Below are 15,224 nucleotides of genomic sequence, written 5' to 3'. Positions count from 1 at the left end.
GAAAATATGGTCATACTGTATTGCGCCTTATTTCCTATCACTACGTATTCAATCCAATCGACCTGATATGGTATGGGGAAAATAATTATTACAATGAAAATGCAGGTCAGGAAGGATATAAAGTAAGAACTGTCCGGATACGTGCGAACAGGTATTGTCTAAAATAAGAATTTCGGTTTGGTTGAACTCCATTAGACACACTGAAGAAGAAACTGACAAATAGTGGAATCGTGGAAGTGTTAGGTAGATTTGAATTTAACAGCTTTGTTATTAACATCAAAAGTGCTTCCAAATGTTATAGTGACTGAATGAAACTTTCTTTTTATAGGATTTCAAGAATTCTCAATATATTCAATTCTTATTTCAGATAATTACCAAGATAGAGTGATAAGAGTGGACATAACTAATAATTAGCAACGATTAATATATGATAACTGTAGAAAATGGTATTGCAGAGTGTGAAAGATGTAAGTGTATAAATATGTGTGTAATTGCTCAGAATATATATGAGCATTTGGTTAAAATGTAGGAGGAGAGAATGAGTACTAACTCATTTGCAGATATGGCAAATGCATTAGGGAGAATATAGTAGGTGTAGTAACATATATACATAGAACGTAGACAGAAAGAACTAATAAATACAGTGATATCGAAATAACTTGACAAGAAAATATTGCAACGAACGAAACAAAAACTAAATCGAATAAGATGAATATGATCTCTAATGAAAGTAAAATATATTTTTTGAATATACAATGATGAATTAGGTAGATCAGGTTTGCATTGAATATCACTACACAAAAAAGGCGCATAAAATCTCAGACGTGGCGTGGAAAAAATGTCAATGTAAATATTATAAAAGAACAATATTTTGGCTGTATAAGTGTAGTTTAATGTCGTCCAACATATATGTATTAGATTTATTATAATGTTAAAATGAATTATATTTTAAAATATTATTTTTGTATTATAATTTTACTTAGTTTATAATTTTGTTATATGTCAATATTAAAATGAACTGATACTCAAAGTTCATGCCGCAAAATTGCGACGTTTTGACCTCATACGTTTGAATTATTTTAATCGTTTTCTTGAATGAACTATATGTGTCATTAGTAGTATGGTTCATTTGAACAGTCATCATTATAGACACCGAACAATTTTCGATGAGCCTGAGATGGATTGTTACAAGTAAAAAAGCGAAAAGTAATCCTAGAATTTCTATTTTTGACGGCAGTATCGTCAGTATAAGTCGCAGACATTGTAACCTCACTCATTCACTCACAGTTGGAAGGTCTGCAGTGTAAATCAGGTCCTAGGACGCTATTCGGTAGGACAACCGAGTGTATTTCGTGCAGAATATTCATTATTACCCTTAATGATGAAGCAGCTTGGATTGAAATAGGTTGAGAGTATGTAGTAATATATAGGTGAAAGACCACCATGTGAGACCTTGTTAAAAGCATGACATATGTCCGAAAAGTACAGTTCACTTTCAAGGTATTTACTCATAATGTATACTTGTTCAAAATTTTTTCATATTACTGTCAGAATTGAAACTGGTAAGTGGGAATTATGGTGAATGGGTGTTCTTTCTTTCTGTTTAGAATCATTTTTTCTTTTATTTTGCCAATTACTGGAAGGTGGTTAATAGGTCCTAGGGAGGTCCTATACTATGGTACTTTGCCTAGTTTGGGCGCCATTGCAATTTGAAAAATTTTTCGTTGTCATGGGAAACATTCTGACTTACAGCAGGTATTGGATGGTTTGACAAGTATCATGATTTCATTATGTGGTAGATGTTCAAAACAGTTGCGTCGTAAATATATTTTTATGATACTTCTGTGTCAATGACATTCTGGTTTATATCTCAGTTTGTGTTTTTCTTTTGGTATATTGGCTCGTAAATAAACATATGATATTATAACAGGTGAATTGGAAAGTCCCCGACCTGACATGTAGATGGCGCCACTAGAATTGAATCCAACTTTTGTTATTGTGAAAAAATGGATAAAAAGGAATTTCGCGTGTGGAAGAAATACAGTTGAAGCAAAAATTTGGCTTGATGCCGAGTTTTCGGATACTGCCCATCAAGGGTTGGTATGTTAAGTTTAGACGTGGTGAAATGAGCCCCGAAGACGGTGAATGCAGTGGACGTTCAAAAGAGGTTGTCACCGACGAAAACATTAAAAAAATTCACAGAATGATTTTGAATGACCGTAAATTAAAATTAAATGAAATAGCAGACATTCCAAAGATATCAACTAAACGTGTACATCATATCAATCAAGAATATTTGGGTGTGAGAAAGTTCTGTGCAAAGTGGGTGCCATGCGAGCTCACATTTGACCAAAAACAAAGACTGGTTGATGATTCGTAGCAGTGTTTGAAGACGATCAAGCATAATAAATCCGAGTATTTGCGTCGATATGTGATAATGGATGAAATATGGCTCCATCATTTCACTCTGAAGTCCAATCGACAGTCATCCGACCGGACTGCATACGATGAACCTGCCCCAAAGCGTGGGGAAACGCCACAGTCGGCTGCATGATGGAAATAATCCATGAATTGGGCTTAGAACTGCTTCCCCATCCATTATATTCTCCAGATATGGCCCCAGAGACTATCTACTATTCTCAGATCTCAAAAGAATACTCGAATTTCGTACTACAAAAATGGTATCAAAAAGTTGGAGGGTCACTATAATTAGTGCATCACCCTTGAAGGAAATTATGTCGAATAAAAAAACTAATTTTGCTAAAAAGTGTTTTATTCTAGTAGGCCGGCGATTTTTCAATTGACATGTTATATATATTTAGACCGTTCTATTTACTGTTGCCTTCCTAACAACCATATCATCGGGCTTATTGACTCTAAGACTATTTATTACTGTAACCCGAGTTTTATATTATTTTTCTGATGATAAAATACGAAGAATATCTGGACTTTAAAAGTATCTTATAAATTTCTTCTTCTACTCTACATTTGTCCAGATGCGCAAGCATTCACGAAACTTAAATTACCGAATGCTCTACATTCTAACAGCAATTAAAGCGAAGAATGCGGGTCATATCGGAACTGTTATCTATTAAACCACGCCGGTCAGGACATTCGGAAGCGGCAGTCGCGTAAGCTCTGTTGCACTTTTATTAGATTTCTATACATTCGATCGATAATATTAAAGCATCGTAGGGCGACCCAATCCGGGGCATCTCTTTAAAACAGGCCAGCGGTTTTATTTAACCATCGTCGGGGGTGAGTGGTCGATGCATTGAACGAGAGGCCTTTAATCAGGGCAAAATTATTATCGAAAGTCAGCTCGACGTTATGAAAGGTTTATCGTAGACATAATGTTTCAAGGTAATGAACATGATTTTGTTGCAAAAATTTAATTACATTAACAATTTTGCAGATATTAAATTTCTTCACATTTTTAAGTTGATGTTAATCTACTATTGTCTATCCAATGTAGCAATTAAATCGCAATGAAGTGTGTCAAGTCGTTTTAGGATATTAGGTTCAGGAGGTAAATAAAAATGGGAAAATTTTGGAAATAACACATTTTATTTAAAAAAGTATTGAATAAAACTAAATAATGAAAATATAATTAATGTATTGTATGTCCAGTCATTCTATTTTTAAAAAAACACCATATTTCACATCATTATTTTTTTATAAATAAATATACACAAATTTGATGAATAAATGATTTAATTTTGAAACTATATATAAGGAAGGAAATAAATCTTGAACATTTTTTGATATAATACATTTTATTTAAAAATTATTGAATTAAATAAAATAATAAAAATAATTTCTATATCCCTTTCAATTTTTATAAAAGCACAATATTTCTATTAATTTACATATTTGAACAATTAACCAGGTCTACAAGAACAACATAATTAAACATTCCATAAAAAAGACACAAAGCGTTTAGGTCAAGCCCAACCAATATAGTTAAAACCAAATGAAAAATCCACCACTACATATGAAGGTCGTGAAATTCTCTTAAAAATCTTTAAATGATCAACTATGATCGCTATTGAGCTTTCGATTAACATATTGTACATTTACTAGCCTAAAATGAATGTATTGTCGTACTTTTGAGCTGAAAGAAATCTCAGTCAATACATCATTAATTTTACAAAACAATAATTTATTTACTTATACTCTTATATAATAATGCATTATATTTTCCTTGTCATTAGATCATTAAGATATCGTTGATAGTTTTATATTTTGTTTATTTGATCCTGGTCTACTTTTGTAAGTAAATTTAATTATTTCATAGTATGGACTGTACTCACTGTGCACTGTTCTTACATCTTAGCAAAATGCTCTCTTATCTTCTCTGAATTTCATATTCTTCGACTTCCACTCTCAACAAATTCTAGCTACATCTTATCTATAATATAAAATTTAAATCATCACTAAAATGTATTGTGTTTAAAATAAATGTCTAATTATGACCAGTTACTACAGTTTTTGCTGCTATTTTTATTATTTATTTATTATTTTTATTACTTTTGACGTCATAAATTGAGACAACGTAAGTTCACTGTTACTTTGGATAGACTGTTTAAAAACTGACGCATAAGAGCAGGCTCAAAATTACCTTTTGTACAATTTAGTGTTGCAGGTGTGTTACGTTTATTGTCTATTCCCTTCCTCTCCATATATAAATTCCTTTAGAGGAGGTAGGTTATATCCTATTGCATATTTATTACAGGTTCATTCTTGCTTCTCATTTTATCTTCACCTTCTTGTTTCGTCTATGAGTTGTAGGTGTTCCTTTCTATTGAATTGTATCCCTTCTATGTAGTTTTCATCTGATTCAATATCGAGGCCTTTTTCTTCACCTTTCAGATTATCCATCTTTTTATATTCCTAACTAGTGAGCTATTTGGTGTCTGCAGCTTGCTTCTTACTTTTATCTTTCTTTGCCTATATCCGCTAATTCGAAAATTAGGGTTGCTCTCTAAATTACTTTATACACTTTTATATTTTCTTGATAATTCCTTTTAATTAATGAATTTGTTATTTAATAGAGAATTACAAAGTCATGGCGTATCCAATTCTAGCATAAATTTCCATCTTCTGGCTTCCATTGATCTCGATTCCAATACTCAGATGATTAAATGTATTTACTTATTCTATTTTAACTTCTACAATTCTGTTTTGTATTACTTCTGGTTCCTTCATATGGTAATTTCATATTCCCATCATCATATTCCATATGTTTAAGATTTTTTTTTAGATATTCATCATGTTTCTACATCAATTCCAAAAGTTCCTATAGAATATTCTATTTCTCCATATTGTTATATCCTCAACATAATCATGTACTGTCTATTTAACATATCTTTATTATTTCATCTATTATAAACAGGGTGGAGCTTTAAAGATATATATATATATATATATATATATATATATATATATATATATATATATATATATATATATATATATATATATCAGGACAAGGAAAAAGAAAGTGAAAAAAAAAGACACATGTTAAAATTTCATTCCGACATATCTTCACAAAGTACGAGAATAATAAGAAAGGTCTGTCCTCTTTTATATAAGATGTATATCATTTCTAAATCAGATATTGATTTAATTAGATGATTGTTGAACAGATAACAGCTAAGAGAAATTGTTCTTGCTTAAGAACTGATAGTAATTGATATGGTTCTGGAGACTTAGTATGTAATAGTAGTTGAGGTAATTATTCTAATTCTAAAGATAATTAAGATTTTTCAGTAAATTTTAGTGGAATTCACTTCTGAGTCATTTCAGGCTACTCTAATATATATAAATATATTAGGTATATTTATTATAGCTAAACTATAATAAATATATCAATTTGTGCATTAAACGTGAATGTGAATGAATGATCTAAAGAATACTAGCAAGTAGAAAGTAGAAAGAAATAGGTAAATAAATAAATAAAAAAATTAAATAAGGTAAATTAAATATGAGCTATCGGCAAGGGTGATATTGAAAAGTCGAATAATAAATAGAACGATGTAATTTTATTTAAAAATTTTGATAAATAAATTTTTTTTTAGTCTGTTATTGTTGTCTGAGTTATTTTTCTTGCAACATATATATTTTAGGTGAGAAATATGATTAAAATATATAGACCATGTGAATTCGACTACATAAATGAAGTAATGAAGACATACAGCAACTAACTACATAACTTGCATAGATGGAATACGTAGAAAAATATAAGCAATTATGAATTATAAACAGTAAATTTGTAACATTTCAAAGTACTGATCAATATTAAGGTGTTTAAGCATTATGATTTTTATGATTATAATTAAGCCATATGACAATTTATTCTTTCAACCTGGTATTCATTATTTTGATTATTTATTTTACGTTTTGGAAAATCAATAGTTAATTTAATGAATTTAAAGATATTCGTTTAAAATACATTTCCAAATTGTAAAATATAAATTTTTTAGTTATTGTTTTAATATATATGCAAAAGTCAAATATCGATATCAAAATTTATTTGTATATTCTCTGCTTGAACATAAAAATATGTATTACTTCATTGATTATTTCATATTTATAATAATCTTACTTATGATACTTTGTTATAATATTTAGTGGCCTAGTAATTTACCCTTATTAATGTTTTTTTGATTATTTATCGTTGAGAGAAATTGGATATAATTAAATACAAAATTAAAATAATAACAATTACAATAAAAAATGTTAGTGAGTGATAGTTCTTACATTTTAATATATTTTATATATATATATATATATATATATATATATATAACTCTGGAGCTTATTTTGATATATAGTCTCATATAAGTAGTTCAAAACTGCTTTATAACCGATGTTTGGCTCCATAGGAATACAGAATCTGCTTATATATATATGAAATTTTATTGATAGTTGACCAATTAGCAATAAAGTCATCTAGGTATCATACTATATAAACAGCTGGTGCAAAGTTGTCCACGTGCGGCTATCGATTATTAATAAGTGATAAAATATTATACAAAATAATGTTAAAAAGAAGAAGAAAAACCGAAAGATCGTAGTAGAAACAAATTCCCATAGAATTTTCAGTAATAATAGTCCTCCGATCGGTTATGTGGTGTTTAATTTTCAATATTCATTGTGGTATTTGGTAGAATCAGCTTGGAGTGGTATACTACGTAACCGCTAAACCCAATAAAACCATCATTAGGGCTACCATTGACTAATATTAATGGATTCTAGCCGGGCACTGCTCTGGAATACGAACAAAAAGGCCAAAATACGAGACTCGAAGGCTCAAAAATATTATTCTTGAGCTTGATAAAATTCGCGTGTTACAAATCTAACAAAAACGTTAAACCCGCCGTATCCTCCAGATCTTTCTAATTCTGACTGGTACTTGTTCCAAAGAAACCAAAAATATGGGTCGATTCGTGGATATCCACAAGATACGTCGTTCTTTCGATATGGAATACTTAAATTGCCTGAAGGATGGTAAAAATTGGCGGCTATCGATGGCCAATCCTTTGAATAAAATATAATTGGACCTATTTTTTACAATAAAGCTTCAATTTTTTTTATTAATCTCTCAGCACTTCAACAATCTATTATATATATTATATAACTATTATTATATGGTTTCCGTTAAATAAATTGACTGTCTGGATATGTAGAAGATAGTTACAGTAAGTGATCTGTTGTACAACTTATAATCTAAATATTATTCTACATACTAATTTATTTTAGTGTATATATATATATATATATATATATATATATATATATATACATATATATATATATATATATATATATATATATATATATACATATATATATATATATATATATATATATATATACATATATATATATATATATATATATATATATATATATATATATATATATATATATATATATCTACATATATATACGTGATTGGAGTAATAAATCGTGGTCGAATTTCGACTACAGGGCGATCACTAGCAATAATAAATTCTTGAACTTAATACAAAATTTAACACGAAAATAATAACTTAGTATTTTTCGTCCCACCGACTGCCCGTAATAAATTTTAGATGTAATCCGGTGCCGTGGAGTGTTTATTTTCGAAATTGCCAACACCCTCAAAGTTACGGCGATATCAAAACAATTCCGCTAATAAACCTTTCCGGCGCTGAGCTGATGTGCAGCCGTAATTTTTTATGGCTAATAGCAGCTGGCTGAAGTGTAATTCATCAGTGCCTGCATACAATGTCCTGACTCCATAAAATTGTTGAACTGCTTAAACTTCACGTCCGGGTAATAATCCGGCTCAGGTATTTTATCCAGATGGTTGTCGGAATCTCGATAAAGTATGCAGTCAATTTCTTGGAAACTCGAGTTGTTGAACTAGTTACGTTTTAGTAGTGCCTTAATATATTGGCAGCGTGGGAAAGTAATCCATGTTTAAACGTTAAGAATTTATAAGTTTTTTTCAAGACAAACAATCGAAAAATAATAACATTCCCTGATAATAATGAACTAATGGTTTTATTGGGTTTAGCGGTTACGTAGTATACTACTCCAAGCTGATTCTATCAAATAGCACAATGAATATTGAAAATTCCACACTACATAACTGATCGGAGGACTATTATTACTGAAAATTCTATGGGAATTTGTTTCTGCTACGATCTTTCGGTTTTTCTTCTTCTTTTTAACATTATTTTGTATAATATTTTATCGCTTATTAATAATCAATAGCCGCACGTGCACAACTTTGCACCAGCTGTTATATATTATGATGTCTAGATGATTTTATTGCTAATTAGTCAACTATCAATGTAATTTCATATAAATATAACTAGATTCTGTATTCCTATGGAGCCAAACATCGTTTATAAAGCAGTTTTGTACCATTTATATAAGACTAAATATCAAAATAAGCTCCGGAGTTGGTTTCCACATGTATTAACACAAAAAAACTGAATGGGCCGAGTTTTCGTCTGAGAATTGTTGTTAAAAATAAACTAAATCGAGCTATATTGATGCGAATGACTACGAGAGATGAAAAGTATATTACATATGATGATAATGACTGAAAAAGATCACGATAGGATGTTTTAGAAATGGTTGAAAAGTCCGCAGTGACACCAAGGAAGTGTTTGGTAGAATTGTTAAAGAATTGGTGATCATGAGTTATCCAAAAACAAAGGAATAATTAAACATCCGCGAGAATTGATCAATAGGAAAGGCATTATCCTGCCATCTCCCTCTCCATACATTTTTAGCAATTTCGCAAAAATTGAGAGAGACTGAGTAGGATATTTAATACATCTCCTGAGTATATTAATGCTGTAAACATTTGTAAAAAACACTGAATTTATTTTTATACAGCAATCTCAGAGGATCCACAGAGACGGAAATAGGGTTTTACTAGAAAAGTTGAAATTTTTCCCAACCAATGGTGTGAGTTTGTGTGAGCATAAACATTTATTTAACAACATCCATGAAAACTTACATGAATATATTGATTATTCTCCAATTCTGAATATATGAGCAGCCGTTTATGAAGATATTATAATATGGGCAAATTTTCATTAAATGGGCATTAATCTTTTTTTAATAAATCATCGATTTTTATAAAAAAAAGCTACGGAAAGAATGTTGCGTGTCTATTAATAAAAACATTATATGTTAAAAGCATGACATATATGCACCTACATTTATTTTTCTGAACAGACATGAGATTCTCCATTTTAGTGTCCAATTCTGGACATGACAGAAAACAATTTTTGAAATCCACGTTATAAACGATTTGTTTTATCGTATACCATAGTTATATAGTTACGTGTTTACGATAGAAGACAAATATTTCTCTCGTTGCAATTCCAGCGAGATCTATTGAAATGTTAGTTCATATTTTCCCATTTATAGGATCTATACCGTAGATGTCCATAAAAATGTTTTGTTGTTTTAATTTTTTTTTGTATCCGGTCGGTTTGGCACGGAAATTGTCTTTTTGCAATTTCGCTGCAATTCTGGTTTTTATTTTTTTGTTACCGTAAATGTCAATATTCGTTTGGTTTAAAATGTCCCAGTGGAAAGAAATAAATAGTTGGTTTTGTTAATTAAATCAATAAATATACTTGGTATATTAAGTTTTAGTAAAACCATTTCAAGGTTGAATTATATTATACTTTTGGATTCTTTCTTGACCATATATATCATGTATTAATGTATTGTAGCGCAAAATGTGAATTTGTTATCAAGTTGTTTCGATATATGGTGATGAATTTTTATGTCGGTTTGGACGATTTTATCGTCATTTCGCACCATTTGTGTATGTGCTTTTGCGCTTAAATTAGAACGTTTCATACAAAGGACGTGGACAAACGCATATATAACATACGTATAAATAACATTAATATAATAAATTAAAGTAAAATATATGAAAAAAAATTGATTAGATAAAATTTGGCCATGAATAAAATGAACCAAAACAGCCAAATATCAACGATGAGGATGACAGGAAAAGGGGTAAAACAGTTCAAAGATACAAAGACACACGATAATTCTTGAGAGTAAAGGAAACTAGAAGAAATCCCAACAACTGGTGACTATTATCGCTGACTAAACTGTTCTTTTGATTATTCATCCCGAATCTTATTTTAACTGAAGAAAGGCGAATATTTTGCAGTCTCTCAAAAAATGAAACACAAAGACTGGGGATTGGTCGCAAAATTCACAGCTCGATGCAGCGTTTGAGGACAAGTAGCTGTGCGCGAAGTAACAGTGACCAGGAGTCATCGGAATGAATTTCACTGCATGGAAAAGGCAGAAGACTAAAAAAGTTACTATTGATTTCAAAGAGTTTGTTTGATCTATCTTCTAAAACGCAGGTCTATGTACTATGGCCATGTTAAAGGTTCTGATCATGGCATAGATCCATAGAGTACACATGTTATCGATATGAGTTACGAAGGAAAGACATACTTCACCGCTACATCTCTTTGTTCATTCCAAGTATCCCATGAAAGTATTCTATGACGGTAAATTAAAAAGTGGCATTAAGTTATAGCAAGAAAATGACTGGTTTGATTTGATTCAGCTGTACAAACAAAAGTAATCAAAATAATTACGATTTCAAGGTTTGCTAGCATGTTTAGTAAGTAGGTCTTTAGTATAGCATGCCTGTACCTCAGCAGACCCAAAATCTAATTTTACGTTAATTTAGTCACTATCTGCAGAAACAAGGAACTACGGATGTAGAAAATAATGAAATAGTACAAAATAAATGGACAGGAAGAAGAGAAGTTTAAACAAATTAAAACAGCAGGAAACAAGAAAAAGGGCGTGATACGTGACGTCACGAGGGCTGTCACGTGCCGGATCTAAGTGGCAAACTTTTTAAAGAACGAATTAAATGTCTTAACAGAAAAAATGTTTCCTATAATGACGATTTAAGCTGACCTATCAAATTACTCGAACGCGCGATTGTAGCACCGTATAGGTACTGGACGTAGCGAAATTTTTCTGTGGAGATTCCTATTGAATTTTCTCTCAATTTCTCTATAGGTCTGCTTGACCACCGCCAAGCACCAAAATCGTGATTCCCACTTCTTTGTGGCATTCTAGAATTTTATGTAATTAAAATTATGTCATGTATGATAAAAGAATTAGTTACATAGAGATTTCCATAAATTTTAAGACAGTCTCTTGTTAAAAGATATAGTCAGATCAAAGTTTATTTGTACAGACGTCATCAAGATGTTTAATTCATTGCCTGCTACAATTTGTAAATTCGTTTTAGAATCAGACAATATTTTCCTTCTCTTTTTATTCTAGTTAAAAAGAGACACAATGCTGTCTGATCAGTTCGAACGCGTAACTGATTAGGCTGTCGAAGTCGTCAGGTTGTCAAATGTATGCAAAATTCTTCAAAACAATAGTGATAAGAAGTAATAATGCTAATATGCGTTGCTTGTTTTGACATATTTCAAATAGCTACTTATTATTAATCTTATTGAATAATGGAGGCCCCCTCTTGCCAGTAAAATTCGTTAGAGAGGTAAACATTTTACCTGTTGGATATTTATTTGCTGGCGATTTTAATTGAACATATTTTCAGCGTATTGTAGCTGCACTGAATGTTAATTCTGTTCTGTTGAATTCACCGAAAAAAAACCGTCCTTATACAAACCGGGTGACAAATCAAGATCAGCTTGATGTTAGTTCTATGAGAGATTAAATATATGAAATGTATAAAAATAGTGAGTAGTTTTTAGTAGAAACATAATTTAGTACAATTATTTCAAAGAAAACTGTTAGTCTGAAAAGTATCGAAGAGATCAAACGGAACTTCCGGATATTAATTTTAAAAGAAAACAATATATAGAAGCATGTAATAAAATAGAAGGAAGCCTTATTATTTCAATTTATGTATTTAGACGAGAAATGGATATTTCAGAATGGAACTAATATACCCAACGGTCACTCATGGCAAGATGATAATAAATACAGTGTTATGATAACAAAGGTTGATGGAAAAAGGTAAATGTTGTAATAACAATTGATTAGGTTTTATTAGTCATAACGTTTATTAATAATTCATTGCAGATATATTGTACTTCGTGCTGGAAACAGGAATAGTTAATAGCACCTTCGGTTTGGAGGAACTTGAAAAAACAGTGTAAAAGAAATAAAAAAAATTATGGAATTGTGAACGAATATTAGGTAGGTTGTAAATTAACAGCCTACTTATTCATTTGAATGAAACTTTCTGAATATGATATGATTGGCTGAACTAAAACTCAGAGTTGCTACGACAACATTGCGACATTTTGACGTCACAAATTTAAATGACATATGTACAAAATAACTTTGGATAGACTATAGAATTACTTAGGTCCTATAAACAAAGAAAAAGTAATGTTTACTAAAAATTGTTTAATAAAAATTAATTTTTTAAAATACGAATAGCTCGCCTGGATTTTCGTAGAAATTGTCGCAGTATTTTGTCGAATCATAAATAAAATATATAGTAAAATATTACTCACCTGTCAAGGGCAATAGCTACAAGATGCAGAATTGACGCAGTACAGCATAGCACATCACTAGATGTCCACATGTCACAGAGTTCGGGACCAAGGGACCACTCTTGGCTCACCTCATACACTGCACCCAAAGGCATTACTAGGCAGGCCACTAGAAGGTCTGCCACTGCCAGTGATAGTATAAGATAATTGGCTACATTTTGGAGGTTTCTTTCTAGCAGTATAGCAGCGATCACAAACACGTTTCCTGTAATAAAAATAACTATGATAGTATTTATGCTAATTAACATATAAATTAATTTAGTAATAAATATATACCGTAGATCTAATATCTGAAATATTGTATATAATATCTAAAGACAGCTGGTTCATGAACTGCCAAGATGTCAGAAGCTTTTTGAGATATATAGCTTTGAAAAATTATATCGGCTAAATGGTGACCGCAAATCGCTAGGCAACTTTCGGTTCTCTTTAAGGTATTTTCCATGACATCCTGCAATATTTGAAGCTGAATTTCTTCAATTTCGTTGCGAATATTGTCTCCTTCTTCACATACACTTTTTTTTTAAATACCCCATAAGAAAAAGTCTTGTGCTGTTAAAACCGGATATCTGGCTGGTCATGCTAAATCGCCACTTCGCGAAATTAGACCTCGTTAAAAAACGTCATACAATAATTGAGATGTTGAAGGAGCTGTATATGCTGTGGGCTCATCTTGCTGAAACCACATGACCTCTAGTATTTGTTGTTCCATTTCTGGCACACGTAACTGTAACAACTAGGTCATTTAAAAACAATAGGGATTAATGATATTTCCAGTATGAATACCACAACATAAAGTTGTTTTTAGTGGATGTAATGACGTTCCATGAATTTATTAAGTATCTTGTTTTCCTCCAAATTGGCTGTTCTGTTTATTTACGTGGCCACTGAAAGGAAAATGGACTTCATCGCTCATTATCAATTTAGACGAAAAATCTTCATTTTTACTAGACAGCCTTAGAATTGGATTACTGTACTCAACTTGTTTATCAGGATCTTTCAGTACCAATTTTTGGATTACTGCGTGCCGAAATGTGTAATTGGGAACCACGTCTCCGAATTGATGTTTCTGGAGACACGGAAACCACATTTTCGACGTTACTAGGCGTCCGTTGCCTTCCAGAACGAGACCTCTTTACTGGCGTACCGTACTGTCGAAAATTCGCATGTAAACGATAAATTGTGGTTTTCTGAGGTACTGGACGAGGATATTGTTACATTACTACATAACACAATGGTTAAAGCGAAACTAAGCTAAACGTCACATAACCAAAATGCCCCACTTGTTACTTGCTGTAATGTATTAAATAATAATTAAGTCTATTTCTATCTATATATAAAACGTCGTTAAGAACGCTTCATAATCATTATATCAATTTAAAAGTCTGGCTATAAATACCCCTTATAGTTTAACAGTGGTTAGGAATATTAATTAAACATTTATAAAAGTGCAAACAATTTGAGGCAAATACCCTAGAACTTCTACAAATGAATGCAGAACAAACGACGATGCTAATAAAAATTTTAAGCTTTCTATTCCTCGAAACGGGGAACATCGTTGTTGGAATCTAAAATTAAAAGTAAATATTAAAGAGTTTTCTATTTACGTGAAACAAATAGACTAAAAGGTTGGATTGAATGAGCCAGATGCTCGCGGCATTTTGTGACAATGCGAACGGAAACTTCACAGAAAATTATTTGCACTCATTTCGTGTTGCGTCTATTTTTAACGATATCTTCATTGATCATTTAATTTACTCAAATAACCGGGTTGATTGAGTTTCCTAGCTGTTTATGTAATAATTCTCTTTATATAAAATACTGTAAAGAGAATGATTTTACGAATGAAATCGACTAGTGAATGCTTAGTAATATACTGTTTTTCTATTATATTTAATTTTATAAAATCAATTCAAAACAATAGTCACGCACGTCATCAAGTCTTTTTACAGTCAGACAATATTTTCGTTCTCATTTTATTCTATTTAAAAATATGTAGAAGTCTGTTTGAGAAGTTTGAACATATAACCGAATGAGTCTGCAAAAGTTGTCCGTTTGTCAAACGTCTGCAAAATTCTTCAAAATATTATAATTACTGGTTATAAACCAGCAAATGTCGTTTTA

At 30.9% G+C, this 15,224-nt stretch overlaps 1 protein-coding gene across 1 annotated transcript in view; it reads right to left on the bottom strand.

Moving 5' to 3' along the window:
• The window catches only part of LOC143190791 (5-hydroxytryptamine receptor), a 111,840-nt gene extending 97,650 nt beyond the window's left edge, over nt 1-14,190 (bottom strand). The window contains exons 1-2 of the mRNA XM_076395360.1: nt 14,073-14,190; nt 13,062-13,305 (exon numbers count right to left, since the gene is read on the bottom strand). Coding sequence (XP_076251475.1) covers nt 13,062-13,305; nt 14,073-14,190 — 362 coding nt within the window. The remainder of the gene's footprint in view (nt 1-13,061; nt 13,306-14,072) is intronic.
• Nucleotides 14,191-15,224: the final 1,034 nt, after the last annotated feature.

This window comes from Rhynchophorus ferrugineus, unplaced genomic scaffold, assembly GCF_030347505.1.
Source record: "Rhynchophorus ferrugineus isolate W39M unplaced genomic scaffold, kcgeb_rfMv2 rfM2, whole genome shotgun sequence".
In the NCBI taxonomy this organism is placed as follows: domain Eukaryota; kingdom Metazoa; phylum Arthropoda; class Insecta; order Coleoptera; family Curculionidae; genus Rhynchophorus; species Rhynchophorus ferrugineus.
This window is presented reverse-complemented; position numbering and strand designations above follow the sequence as displayed.